Source organism: Corvus moneduloides, chromosome 6 (assembly GCF_009650955.1).
Source record: "Corvus moneduloides isolate bCorMon1 chromosome 6, bCorMon1.pri, whole genome shotgun sequence".
Lineage (NCBI taxonomy): Eukaryota > Metazoa > Chordata > Aves > Passeriformes > Corvidae > Corvus > Corvus moneduloides.
In genome coordinates this window covers 6,870,926-6,884,568 of record NC_045481.1, presented here as the reverse complement: position 1 = coordinate 6,884,568, position 13,643 = coordinate 6,870,926, and the positions used below count along the sequence as shown (strand labels likewise).

Genomic DNA, 13,643 nt, shown 5'->3' with positions numbered 1-13,643 from the left:
TGCTGAGCTGGCCTAAAGGAAAAAAAACATTTGATGGGTGTTAGGGATGTGGTTAGGGCTAAAATTATCCCATGTCTTTGAATGTGATACTGGGAGAAATGGACCCCAACAAAGCTCAAGGAAAATGTTTAATGTTCCGCAGAGACCAAACAATAACCCAAGTAACTGCACTAACAAAGGGGGAAACACGTATGTCTTGGTCTCCTTCCTGGCCATGACTATTGCTCCAGCCAGTGTTCTGCCCTTAAGAGTTTTCTCCCAGGGCTTTTCTTACCACCCAGCCTCCAGGTGAACCAAGAAATCCCAGCAAATAACAGAGTAAGACAGGACATGGAATGAATTGCCTATTCCCTTCATTACTGGAAGTGCTAAAGCCCTTTGAAGCACTGTTACTTGCTCAGAAGACTGAAACCTGGCTAAATATCCCTTTGCACACTGGGCTCAGTTGATCACAGCAAGCTTTGATGCCAGGCTCGAAGTGAGAACAGCACTGGCTCCACATCATGCTCTGTCATTAGGGATGTTATGCAAGTAATAATCTGTGGCAGATGAAAGCAGCAAGCCTGCTGGTTCTGTCTCCACTACAGCTTCTGTTAATAGCTCTAGGGTGGCAGCATGACAGGGAAGGTGGAGGCAGGAACTCTAGCAAATTTTCAAAGGACATGGGAACTCTGCTCTGATGATGCTTTCTTCCTTTTGTACCCTCAAAACCACAAGATAAAATCATCCAAAGGTAGAGGCAAGAAAACATCATTGAAATGAAGAAACAGACATTCGTGACAATTTGGCATGTTTTTATCAATGTCCACTAGGAACAGTATTTCTATTTATTTCACTGCAGGAGACTTGCCAGCATAGATTTACCAGCTACTCTGTTGCAAACTTAATTAGCCATAGCCTCCTCAGAAACCAAACCTTTCTTAAAATCACTTCTTTTTCTGACATCCCTCAGTAAGACGGGAGATTCCACTGCCCACTCCTATTCATGCAATGCTGTAACTACCAAGTTTTCTGCTAAAACAAGAACTATTAAACAGAAAATCCTACACTCAGAGACAAAAACAAGGAAGGATCAGGAAATGAGTCATGCTGAGTACTACATCAAGCCTCCAACATCCAACCAGCTGACAGCAGAGCAGCTATGTACTTAGGAGCCTACTGAGTGATTATAGTTATTAGGCAAGCACAATGTAAGTGTATTAACTTTACTGTGACTGACTGGAAAAAACTGAGCATTTCAGAGGCACTTTATAAATAGTTATTACATTTAATTAGTAATTTCCTGACTTCTGCAGAGCTTAAAACACATCTTAATTTTGCATTAAAAAAATCAATTCATCCATTACAGAAAGCATCTGACTGCAGAGAGAAAAGCAACACATGCTTATCAGTTGATGAAAACACAGTGTGGCAGTCAGGACAAGGAAGGGGGTCTAACGAATCTAACCCCAACCAGAATCCCCTAAAGTACCATAGCATGACCAGCCATCAGAAAGGGACTCAGTTCTGTCCTTAGGCACTATCCCAAGCTGTCACCTCAGGGAAATTAGCAGGATGCTGAGCACAGGTAAGCTCTCAGTGCTGCTTATTGTTTCACCAAATCAGCTGTCATGAAAACAGCCCTCAATTTTTCTTACAAGTTGATATAGGCACAAACGACACATCAAAATCAGTAAGGAGTACATAATGAAAGATACACCCAAGTTGCAAAGTAGTATTAATTGTGATTAATTGCACACTCACACTATGGCATTCAATTGCCTGCTTGACTGTGGTGGGGAAGGGAAGCACACCAGTATTTCTCAGTGCTCTGCATCACCATGATTAGTGTTTGTCAGGGCAAGTAACACACATGAGAGAGAAAAGAATGAAACCCACCTCTGGACAAGGAGTCTTCTGAGCCTGTGGTTGATCTTCATGTGATATTTCAACCAAATGGTTCTTTAGGAGTTGTTTCAACTTTTCAATTTCTTGCTCACATTTTTCTGTTTTCTCTACAGTCTCCTGTAAAATAGCAATCTCCATAAATAATTTTGAAATAAGGAGTACAGAAACAAACAAGTCAGTAAGGAAACAAAGTTGAACTGAAGAGTACTAAAGCCTCCTTTGTATCTGTAGTTATGTGTAAGAGAAACTGTGTTTGTTCTGCTAACTTTGCACAACTCCATCCCTCACTAAGTTTATTATTCACTTGCTAAAGACAAACAAGCTGCTCTATCCACAAGTTGAAGTCTGGTGGAGTATTCTGTCTAGGAGCTCCAGAGTGGAACAGTGAATTTGGCTATCAGGTTGAAATGGAGCAGATTTCATCACATTCATTACAATTTAGAAAAGGTTCTGAAAAAGAGAGAAATTACAGGGTTTGATATCAAATAAGGAAGCCTAACTGGTTTTTACTAGTGCTCAAGGCTTTACTGCCAGCTAGTTCTGCACTGACCAAAAATGAGCTGTGCTTGTACACCAGGCAAACACTGCAGCTCAGAGGATAACCCAAACCACAATGACAATTTGAATACTTCCAACAAAAATGATAAGCATTCCCACATTGTGAACTTCTTCTGCTTACATGGCTTATAGGAAAACATAATTATATTTATAAACAGCCAAATTCACTTTCACTTGACAGTGACAGTAAAATCTCATCACCCCCCCCCCGCCCAGGCTTTACTGTTCATGCAGAAACGGGCAATCTCCCCACACACTCATATCTGTCAGTCATAGCCTGTCATAATGTCTCAGATCACTAAGAAATTGTCACATCTGCAAGTTAGAATATTTTGTGAAAACATTGAATATGCACAGCATTTGGTGGTGCTGTGTTTGTGGACCCAGAGGCTGAGAACCAAAGAATATCAAAGGACTGTTCCTTAGGTGCTTGCAAAAGGTAATGAAGAAACAATGAAGTCAACAGGCTTGATCCTACTCTGCTGAGAGCAGCACCTGAATGACCCCAGAGGTCAAAGATCTCACTGCAAAGTATTCACAGACTCTGCCTTCCAGAGCAAGGAGTGTCACCTGCATGAATAGCAACAGTGCCATTTCTTCAGTCACTTCTTCCAAGCAGCACTCCCTCTCAAGAAAATGCAGGCTAATAAGGCTCTAAATAACCATTATTTTACTCACAGGTCCTAGAAGAAACTATTTTCCTCACTTAAAAAAATGAAAGCCAATTTGAAAGGAAAGATATTAAATTGTGGCCTATAATCTTAGTGCCATAGGCAAAGAATTAAAGAGGCAAGAAAAAGGAATAGGTCCTCTCATGCTCAGCTTCAATGAGAAAGTAAAAGAAGATCTCCTAAAAGGAAGATTCGCTTACCCATACCTTCAATTCTATATGAATAGGAGTGTTTAGTAATAAGTTAAGTGAGTACTACCTCAAATTTCCTTGACTAACTAAACAGTCTGAATATTTCGTATACAGACTCCAATGTCTTCTGTCATAGGCCAATATGTGAATACAGTCACTTACCTGAAGATAATTAATTTGTTTCTGCCTTCTACTCAGGGAAAAGAAAATCTGATTTTATCCTTTATCCAAAATACCAAATTATGCCACATATGTGGGACTGAACTTCTTCCTACAAGTGCTGCCTCTCTTTTGAGTTATTTCCTGGTTAACAGTTGCTCTTTACTTTTCATATTGTGGTAACACTAGAAGACCTGCCCATGGAAAAGGCCCACCTACCCACAGTGTATTTGTTTTGGAAGAGCTTAGTGAAAATGAGGTCAGGAAAGCATCAGATATGCAAATAATACCACTCTCTTGCACAGAAAACCAGTAGAAGCAGATGTGGCTTCCAAATCTTCTTCCTGATGACGTTATTTAGGTGTGGGACTTAACAGACCATAATAAAAAAACAGAGGGCAACATTCAACCAAGAACTAAGGCACCTAAAATCCTGGCCCAGAGCACTTTCAATACCTATTACAGGCTTTGTTTCTGATTTACTGTTTCAGGTGTTACAATGCAACTAACTACACAAAAGTTACTGGTGCAATATCCCATTGCCTTATCCATAGCTAAATATGGACAAACTCATCCAAAGACTAATCCCTGGGGGGGGGAAAATGTATTTACTTTTATATATGAAGCTTGGCTGCCATTAGCTTTCCTCTCTAGCAGGATTCTTACCACATTTTTTATGCAGCACTCAAAATGCCATAGTTTAATGGCTTTATCTTTTGTTACACCTTAGGTGGTGCTAGACTTGTATTGCAGTACTGCTGCTTTCAACCCATTCAACTGCACTGGAAAATCTCTTTTGCACAGCTTTTGATACACTAGCTGTCAAGAATTGCAATTTTTCCAATCTGTTTTCTCACAAAGAAATTTCATTCACCTGCAGATTGTTGGGTGTCTACAAGATAAAGGCAAATGCTGAGCAAAAAAAGGTCACAGCTTTACAAAAAGGAGAAAAATCTAAAATTTGACCTAATACTCTACACAAACCAGTTACAAGTGTCATGATAACAACTGATAATTTCAAAGCACCCTGTTTCTGATTTTTTAAAGTGTTTTGAATATTCTCCATTATTTCATCTGGTAGCTCTAAAAAAGGTACATTTTACCACATCCATTTTTTCAGACATAAGAAATTGTATAGACCAAAAAAAAAGAAAAAAAAAGGATTGTAGGGATTATACACCTCTAACATAGCCATTGCTTTTTTCTGAACTCCAAGCATGCACTAGTCATGTGGCATGCTCGAGTTTTTCTCTTTGTGTGGTGCTCTTAATTTCACAAACTGAAAATCAGAGATGGGCATTCCTGTTTTAGCTGTCACTTGTGTCTGCCGGGCCTCTGAAACGCCCAGTTAGATGTTTTAAAGCATTCTGCTGTACCCTAACACGTTAGGAAAACCAGATCAGCAAAGATAACATAACACTTTTCTAGGCGCTGTCAGCATCCTGCAAAGAAATGGATGGGTCAAACAAGAACTTTCATTCCTCTGCTGACGTGGGAACCTGCGTTACCAAGCTCCAGATTTCCTCCAGCCTGGGCAATGAAGCACGACCAGGCCCTGAATTGGAACTTCCCTGAGCTGGTACAACCACTCTGCTCAGTGAAGTGCTGCACAGAGACTCCTGCAGGTTTGGAGCTGTTCCATAACTCTCACTGTCCCCGAGTTAACACTCACTGACCCATCAGCACTGCCTTCTCCTGCTGCTGTATCACCTCTGTTTCCAAACCCAGCCTGGCCAACAGCATCTCAAAGGTCCCTGTCACATGCTGGCCTGCCTCAAAACACTGAATTAACCAGGACACAGCTGTAGGGATTGGCCACTTTCCTGGCTCACTGACTTGGATCAGTAAAAGACCTTCTGCTGTTAGCAATTTCCACCTAATGGCTGTCAACAAGAATTTCCATGGTCAAGGTGAATTTAAGGAGTTGAATGCTGCAGATGTGAGCACCTACAACTAACACTGGACTTCCATCACCAGTGCAAACCTGGGGCATGAGACACCTGAGCCTTCATTTCTTCTACAACACGGTGTCAGCTGTGACTGAATTGGAAAACTGAAATGCATTTCAAGACTTCAGTGTGCTTTGTTGCAGGATCAAATTAAACAGGAAGAACAAAAAACAGCCCCAACCCATTACACAGAAGACACAGTAGGTGTAACTACTGGCTGCAAAAGCAACATTGTTTAAAGATCAAAATTTCTCTAAAAAAAAGGTGGTCCAGGTGACTGTCAGAAAAAAAACCCCATCAATTACCTCCAGCAGCTCATTTTGTTCCTTAGTAATTTTTTCTAATTTCTTCAGTTCTCTCAAGAGTTGTCTTGCTCTTTGGAAGACTGAGAAAGGTTGCATTTTCAACCCTGGCAGCTGAAGTGCATCTTCATAGGACTGTATATGAACAATAGTCTTCTGCATGGGACCAACATGCTCAAGTATAACCTGTCGGGATACAGGATAGATGATGGATGTGATACTGAGTTAGAAAAATCAACACCATAAATTTATACTACACTAATGATGAGCAAAAACTGTCTTTGGTGAGTTTCCCATTTAAGAAGGAAGAATATTTTAATCCCCATATGGGCCATTCACTTAAGAGTTGGACTCTATGATCCCTGTGGGTCCCTTACAACTCAGAATATTCTCTGATTCTGTGAATCTTGGGAAAAATAAATGAAAATCCACGGTGAGTTTGTTTAAAGCAAGACAAAGATATAATTTATATTTACAATTCTGGTTTTTCTGTATATACATACATAAAGTTTGCACAGTGACAAAAAAGTGTCACATTCAGATTAGTTGCTATTTACTAAGCAGCTCATTTCAAAGCAGAACATCACTGGCAGTGAAGACAGTTAAAAACTGGTGCAAATTCTTTGACGTCACTCTAGGCAAATTCTGGTTTTTGTCTTTTGTCCTGCAAACCAGTCATTTTATGATGGTCCCAAAAGCAGCCTAATAAACATAGATGAGATGATGAATTGAGATGAAGTCAACAGAAACCCCTGAAGACGGCTTTCCTGTCAAGGACAGCATTTCATATCACAATACTTTGAGTGAATGCCCAGTTTACAACCACCTTGATCATTTTGGGAAGAACAGAAGTGTGCCCTTTCATAGCACAATACGTGTTTTATGGAAGACTCAGTGATCAATTTATGAAAGACAGAATGGCAATAGCAACTCATAACTTCTCGGTTCTCCTGAAGAAATATGAAATCCCACTGGAACCTCATTCAGCAGGAAACTCCAGAAGAAAAAGGTAATATAAATACAAACCACCTGTAGGGTTTTTAATGACTAACTTCTTTGTTGAACTCCCTCTCAAGAAGATTTTGTTTTGAAATGCCCCAGTGGGAACAGAGATGGTTATTCTCTCATTCATAAGAAGTCTGCATCAGGAATTTTTGTACTATCCAGGCTTTGATTTACAGTAAGGAGATATGTGAACATTATTTTCTTGAAGAAATATTACTTCAGTTTTTCCATGTAATGTAGTTACCACAAAATTGTTCTCTGGATAACCAAGCTGCACAGCTTTATTATGAGAGTTACACTGCTATGAAAGATATGATGGTATTTTTATTCCTCACCTGAATCTGAACCCATGATTTTTGTATTTTAGGCAGATAACACTGTGGACTGCATGTGGTGTGAAATAAAAGGATCATCTGCTAAAATTTGCCTCCATTTTTGGAAAAATAAGGCCAAATTTTTTAACTTCAGATTTCAGTTTGGTGCCAAGTAGAGTGGTGTGCAGCAAACATCTCTTGAAAATCAGGCCACAAACTTCCCAAAAAATGGAGATCCTCAAATGGGGCAGCTATGCCCGACATGAGTTTAAGTTACACAGTCAAGTTCTCTGTGGGCATGTTCTCAATAGTGCTTTAATTTCAAGTGTGTGTTCAAACCATGACTGTGCTTCTTGAAAGGGTCTCTCAACAGTCTCACCTCAGGGTTTACACTGATCAGGAAAAAAAGAAAGCCTAAATAGGAGTTTCCACAGACCTGTCCATGCTTAAGTTGGTCTTTAGGAGAAAATTCTAACAGATCTTCTGATGACAAGATTGTCTTCATTTCTGCAACATCCTTCTCAAACACTTTCACATGAGATTCAATGGCATCCAATTCCTAGATTTTGGGAACAAAGGGAGTATTTGTAGATAGCCCAAACACCAAAGCCAACTTGCAGTTCTGTCTTTTCACTTTAAAAAGAAATACTGAAAAATGACTACAGCACAGCCAGAATATGTTAAAGAATGCTATCAATCAAAAGGCCAGTTATTATAAATTACGTATAGTCATAACTTCTAAAGGAATTAAGTATTTAAGATCATCTGGTCTGTTTTAAACCCTGAATACAGAACTGAAATATCCTTGAAAATTCACATTCTAAATTACTAGTGGTAAGAAGACAGTTTTCCAGTGGTGAGAGTAATCAGCATAGGCAAGTGCTATAATCATACTGTTGCAGCTTCCAATAGGAAAAGATTTACATCAGATGGAAAAGGAATCCACATACAGCTGTTTGTGAACTCCCAGAGACAGTCACAGGGTAGAATAGGCTGGAAGGGACCTTGAAAGATCTCTGGCACCCATCAAAGCAGGGCACTTGGGGTCTGATCCTACTGAGATTTGGGTATCTCTTGAGCTGGGGATATTAACCCTGCTTGGAGCCCCTGATCTAGTGTTTGACCAATCTCACTGCAAAAAAAAAAAAATTAAAATCCTTCCTACTATGTAGATGTAATTTCCTTTGTTACACTTGAGATCTCTTACTGCTTATCTTTTTGCTGCACATCCCAAGAAGAGCCTGGCCCAGTTCTGTCTGTAGTCTCCCATCATGTAGCAGAAAACAGCAGCAATATCAACCTCTCACCCCCAAGCTTTTCTAGGCTGCACCAACCCAGGCTCCCAGCCTTTCCTCCTACATCCTGTGCTAATCCTGAACTTCACAGCTTAGTTACCAAATGCCTTCTGATGGTTTGTTTCCAAACAGTTAATTTCCTCATTTGGCACACCTACAAAAACCAGCACTAAACCCTGTTTTCCGTGCAGGTGATATAACCTGTATTTCCTAACACATGATGAAGCTCTCATTAAAAGCAGTTATGGGTCACCCAGACTTACATCAGCCACATGCAGGATTTGTGGAAGAACCTCTGCTATCTCCTGCTGTAAAGTTGCTACTTGAACATCTATTTCGTTCAGCTGTTGCATTACACTGTCTGTTTCAAAGATGGGTGTCAGCTCCTCCAGCTCCATGAAGATACCATGCAGGAGATTTTGCTTTTGCTCCAAGTCTTCCAAAGCCATCTGGAGACAAAGTAAGAGCTTAGTTTGATACATCACTGCTGAACATTAAAGTTACATAGAGGTAAGGATTAGAAGGAACAAAATGTTCCAGAAAATATCAGGCTAGTTGTGCATGATGTGACGTTTCTTCCCCTGCCATGAACTGGTTCAGCTTTCGGATTAACTGCAGTGAACACCAGAATGAAGAACAGCAAAGGCTGCAAGAAATGCATGTGATCCATTTGTCTGGGTGGTGTGTGAAGGAAAGGACTGAATGCATGTTTCCACTCTAATGCAAGCCCTGGGTGCATTTCCAAATCCACTCCTTTCACAGCCCAGAACACACAAAACATTCCAATTCACAAACACAGGAGACAATAAGCTTTTGCCACAAAAAAATGTTCATGGGTTTTGGAAATCCCAGTCTCCCTACTGTGGCTACATGCTTTTGTAACTATCAGCCCAGAATGGGCAGCTACTTCCTGTCAAGAACTCTTACTAATCTTACTACAAAAATATATGTTTAGAACACCAGCTTTCTCACTTGGTCTAAGCCAAGGAGTGGATGTACAGAAAACTCGATTTTTAAGTACAAAATTGCCAGAATTTTTTTGTTTGGCACTGGCCCTGATCTTCCCTGTAATATTACAAACATTCGATTTTTGAAATTACCAATCAGAATTCCCTTCAAGGAACAGTGAGCACAGCCTTCCAAACCACAACTCACTTCAAAGTTTCCATCTAGCACACAGACATCAAAAAAACAGCACTTTGCCTTTTTGGCTCACATACAATACAGAAAGAATCCTATATATGCAGGCAGTAAAAACTGACCATAGCTACTCAGCAGGGTTACAGAAGACAATCACACATTTTTGGAAGATGTACAACAGTTCAGCACTTGCACAAGATAGGTATGTCCAACACCAAAAAGCATCTGTATTTCATGAGTGTCAACTATAACTATTTTTCACTTAAAGGAGGTTTACTGAAAATGGTAAGTTATTTATGTCAGTGTCCTGGGTTGCAGTGTATTCTATTGCCATCCTCAGGAGCTGTTGAAATCAGGTGGGGCAGTGTTTCCTTGCCTCCTCCCCCCAGACTATCTTTCTGTTAATGGCCCATCATTGTCCTGCCCCATGACTCAGAGATAACTCCCTCCGGACTATCTTCTGTTAATGAGCCTAATCAACACTTGGCCTCATGACTCATTACCCCATTGTGAGATGCTCCACCCAGAGGGAGGAACCAAGCATCCCATCGTGGATATAATCTGGGACTCTGACCACCAGAGCCAACCCTTCCCACTGGATTTCCAGAGGACAGGAGCTATACAGCCACCGTTGGACTTCCTGAGGAAGAGCAGATTCTTTTACTACAGGATCACTGCTTCAGAGGACTGCAGCCACCATTCTACCAGACTGCTACCACCACCGTGCCTAACAGGGTGTCAGGTTGTACCTTGACTCTGTCAGTTTGACAGTGTTTTCCTTTACTTTTTTTCTTCCTTTTCTTTAATTTCCATTAAATTGTTATTCTGACTTGGTGCCTCCCACTGGTTTGTTTCCAAACTAGTACAGTCAGTAACAATTAAGAATGGAAAACTGCATCTGTGCAGAGCAACTAGTGCTAACAGGACCATTTATCTGCATCAGCTCTTACCTGGAGCTCATCAGTATGCTTGCGTAAGCTTTTTGCAGAGTCGTGCTGAGCATCTGCTCTCAGCAAACCATTGGTGCTTTCTATCCAATCTTTCACATTCTTCAAGTGCTCCTCATATTCTTCCATCTTGTTGGTAGCCTAGGAAATAACAGGATTTTACAGCAAGTCACAAGTGAATTGCTGTTCACTGTATAGGATAAATACATCTGTGGACAAGATTAAAAGAAATCAGGATGCATTTGCATCATGGTCAGTTAAATCAGCATGGTGAAATAAAAACCATTTTTCTGAAATGGCTTCATGATTTCAGGCTATCCCCTCTCATCAAAGGTAATTTTGGTGCTTGCATGCTTACATTTTATGGGAGCATTGTTACAAGTTACATGGCAATGGTACTTTAATAGACAGCCCATTAGCAGAGTCTGAGAGAACCATCTCAACACCCACCCAGGGGCAAGCATTCCCCACATGAGCCCCTCAGCCATGGTTTGAGCCAGCCCTTTGGGGTAGCCCACCTACAATAAGCCTTACCACAGCAGGCTTGTGACTCTACTCATTTGACAGCCTCTGATGATGTTTCATGCAAAGCCTTCACTCTGGTTTTTTTATAGGATTGGTAAAAAAACAGTTCCATTTGGACCTACCTTGTTGAGAATGGCAGTTCTGCGCTCAGCACGCTGTGAGACCTGCTGGTACTGCTGCAAGGGGGCCACCAGGATATCCATCAACTCCTGTGCATGGCAGGAATTCTGCTCCACTATATCCTGCACCTCTGCATCCAGCTCGTTGAGTTTGTAATGCCAAAGGTCCAGCATATCCCAAATTTGCTGCATGTGGAGAGAAGGGAAATGACATATAAGGTCAGGCTCAAAGGTAACAGCAGCTCTTCACGTGGGATATGTGGAATTGCAAAGGTTTCAGAACTGATACGATGAGAACACTTTGCATCTACTGGTGTGATTCACAGTTGAAAAAAGCATGGATTTTCCTGTGAGAAAGAATTAATACATATTCACCAGCTAAATGCTTGCTTGTACTTCTCCTTTTACAGACATAAAATGAATGGAAGACCACTTTATGCTGAACAAGGCTCTGTAGAAACAACCAAAAATCTCTTAACACCCACAAAATTTTTTTTTGCAAGATTACCTTCTGAACTTCTTTGGCTTTTGCAATGTTTTCACTCCTCTGTTGTAACATCTTTTCAATAGCTTGAAGGCCATTGTTAATAGTTTCTGCTTTTCTTTTCAGCACATACTGAGGAGAGTTCTGCAAGATTTCAGAGCTAACCTGCCAGAGCAAAGAGAAAACAGTAGGGGCGATTACAAAGATCTGCTTGTTTCTGTGCACCACTTTACCAAAAATATTAAAATTCTTTTCCGTTTCTCTTGACAAGTCACTTCAAAACACCAGAATGGAACTACATTTGAAGGGAGAAGCACTAATGTGAGCAAGTTCAACATCTACATGTTGTTCACTAATTTGCTCTCATTAAAAAAGCCTGGCTCGGAAAGGCAATCCCTGAGGAAACAAGCCCTGAGGCACTGCCACTCCCTGGGTGCTTTGCTTCACCCTGATCTGCAACAGAGGCTGCTCATGCTGCATAGTGGGAAGGGTCACACTTGGATTTATGCTGTGAGAAACCCAGAATGACACCTTTATGTCTCAGCTGACAGCTGTGACTTCCATGTAACAAACAAGGGAATATCAAAGTGCATCATTGCACAGCAAATTTCTCAATATAAACTTGGAGATTTATCACTAAAATAAAAAGCTCTGAGGAACTTAATTTCACTCTGCAGGACTCCATAGAAATGAAAAACTGGTGCACTGGGGGGGCCTGATTTTCCATGTAGAAAGAAAAACTCTCAAAGCTGAAGTTGAGTAATTGCCTGAGCATAGGACTGAGCAACACACCGTAAGCTACCAGGTTACAAAGGACTAAATAAAGTGCAGGGAGGGAGAAAATCCTTGATCTTGCCCAAAAGTGACATCTTTTCTTACAGCTCCGCTGGCTGCTAGGGTTGGCCAAGCACCAGGAAATTGCTAAATTCTTCGTGTGCTGCAGCCCTAGGATTTAGGGGGCAAATGCACACTGAATAGTTTTATGCTGCCTTGATGCAAAAGATTTTTAATTTAGTAGTTGTTTTAGTTTGAATCTCCTAGTACTGTAACACTTCATCCTTGTTGTGGGATGAGGAATTAAGATAATTTTCAGTTAATGAATTAATTATCTACTCATTTCAGAACCAGTTCTTTCACTCCAACAGGTAATGTGTGCTTTGGGATAACCTTTTATCTTGGTAAAAGAAACAGTAAACAACCACAAAAGCTCAAAGCATACTGTTTTGCTTTCCTTCTCTCTTCCCAGTTGTTGCTTCTGAAAAGACTAGTCCCATTTTGAAACAGAAACTATAAAGTTAACCAAATTAAAACTCACAAGCTTTAGTTAACATGTGCTAAATATTTTATGTAAGATAAAATGAAGGAATAATTTGATAGACACTAAAAAGTAACTGCATTTCAAAACTGTTTTATTAAACTTTCAAGTTTTATCAAGTTAGCAGAGCTTTAACTTTAAAATTAACATTAAACATTATTATTTCTGGAATATGAGAACTGAAAAGGTTTTTTTTTCATTTTTAAAATAACACAAATGAGTAACAATGATGGTAATTGTACCAGGCTAAAAATTGGATCCCAAACTAAGAGTATTACTTCATTTTCCCCTATTTTGCTTTCAGCTAACTGCTTATATCCCTTGTAGATAGAAAATACTGCAAAAAAAACCTGATGCAATGGGATTCAGTTATTTAAATTTCCTGCCTGATTTTAAAGGAAGGCGACCATGTCCTCAGGGGTGGTAAAAAGAACCATGTCACGTGTCCAAATTACATTAAAAAAAAAAAAAAATCCCGTTTCAAAGTCCTTTCTTAACCCAGTTTTGAAAATATTTTCTCATTCAAGCTATGGAAACTTTCCAATCAACTTCAACTACTCGTTCCCAGTTTAAGAATCAGATTGGATAGAAGACAGCATCCATATCATATTAAAACTTCACTTCTAAAGGTTCTGCCATGTCCATTTTTAATAAAAAATAAAAATGTTATATTCACACTGTTCACTGTAAGGTTATTCTAGAAGGAGACAGTTAACATGATGAATCTTCCCTCACACATCAATTTTCACTGAGAAGAAAATGCAAACAAAAATAATCAACGT

The 13,643-nt window shown here is 40.0% G+C and overlaps 1 protein-coding gene across 1 annotated transcript in view; it reads right to left on the bottom strand.

Moving 5' to 3' along the window:
* The window catches only part of SYNE2 (spectrin repeat containing nuclear envelope protein 2), a 165,381-nt gene that overhangs the window by 84,205 nt on the left and 67,533 nt on the right, over positions 1-13,643 (bottom strand). Inside the window, 7 exon segments of the mRNA XM_032112608.1 lie at positions 1,879-2,004; positions 5,721-5,903; positions 7,473-7,595; positions 8,595-8,780; positions 10,422-10,559; positions 11,066-11,248; positions 11,571-11,711. Of these exon segments, the coding sequence (XP_031968499.1) occupies positions 1,879-2,004; positions 5,721-5,903; positions 7,473-7,595; positions 8,595-8,780; positions 10,422-10,559; positions 11,066-11,248; positions 11,571-11,711 (1,080 nt within the window).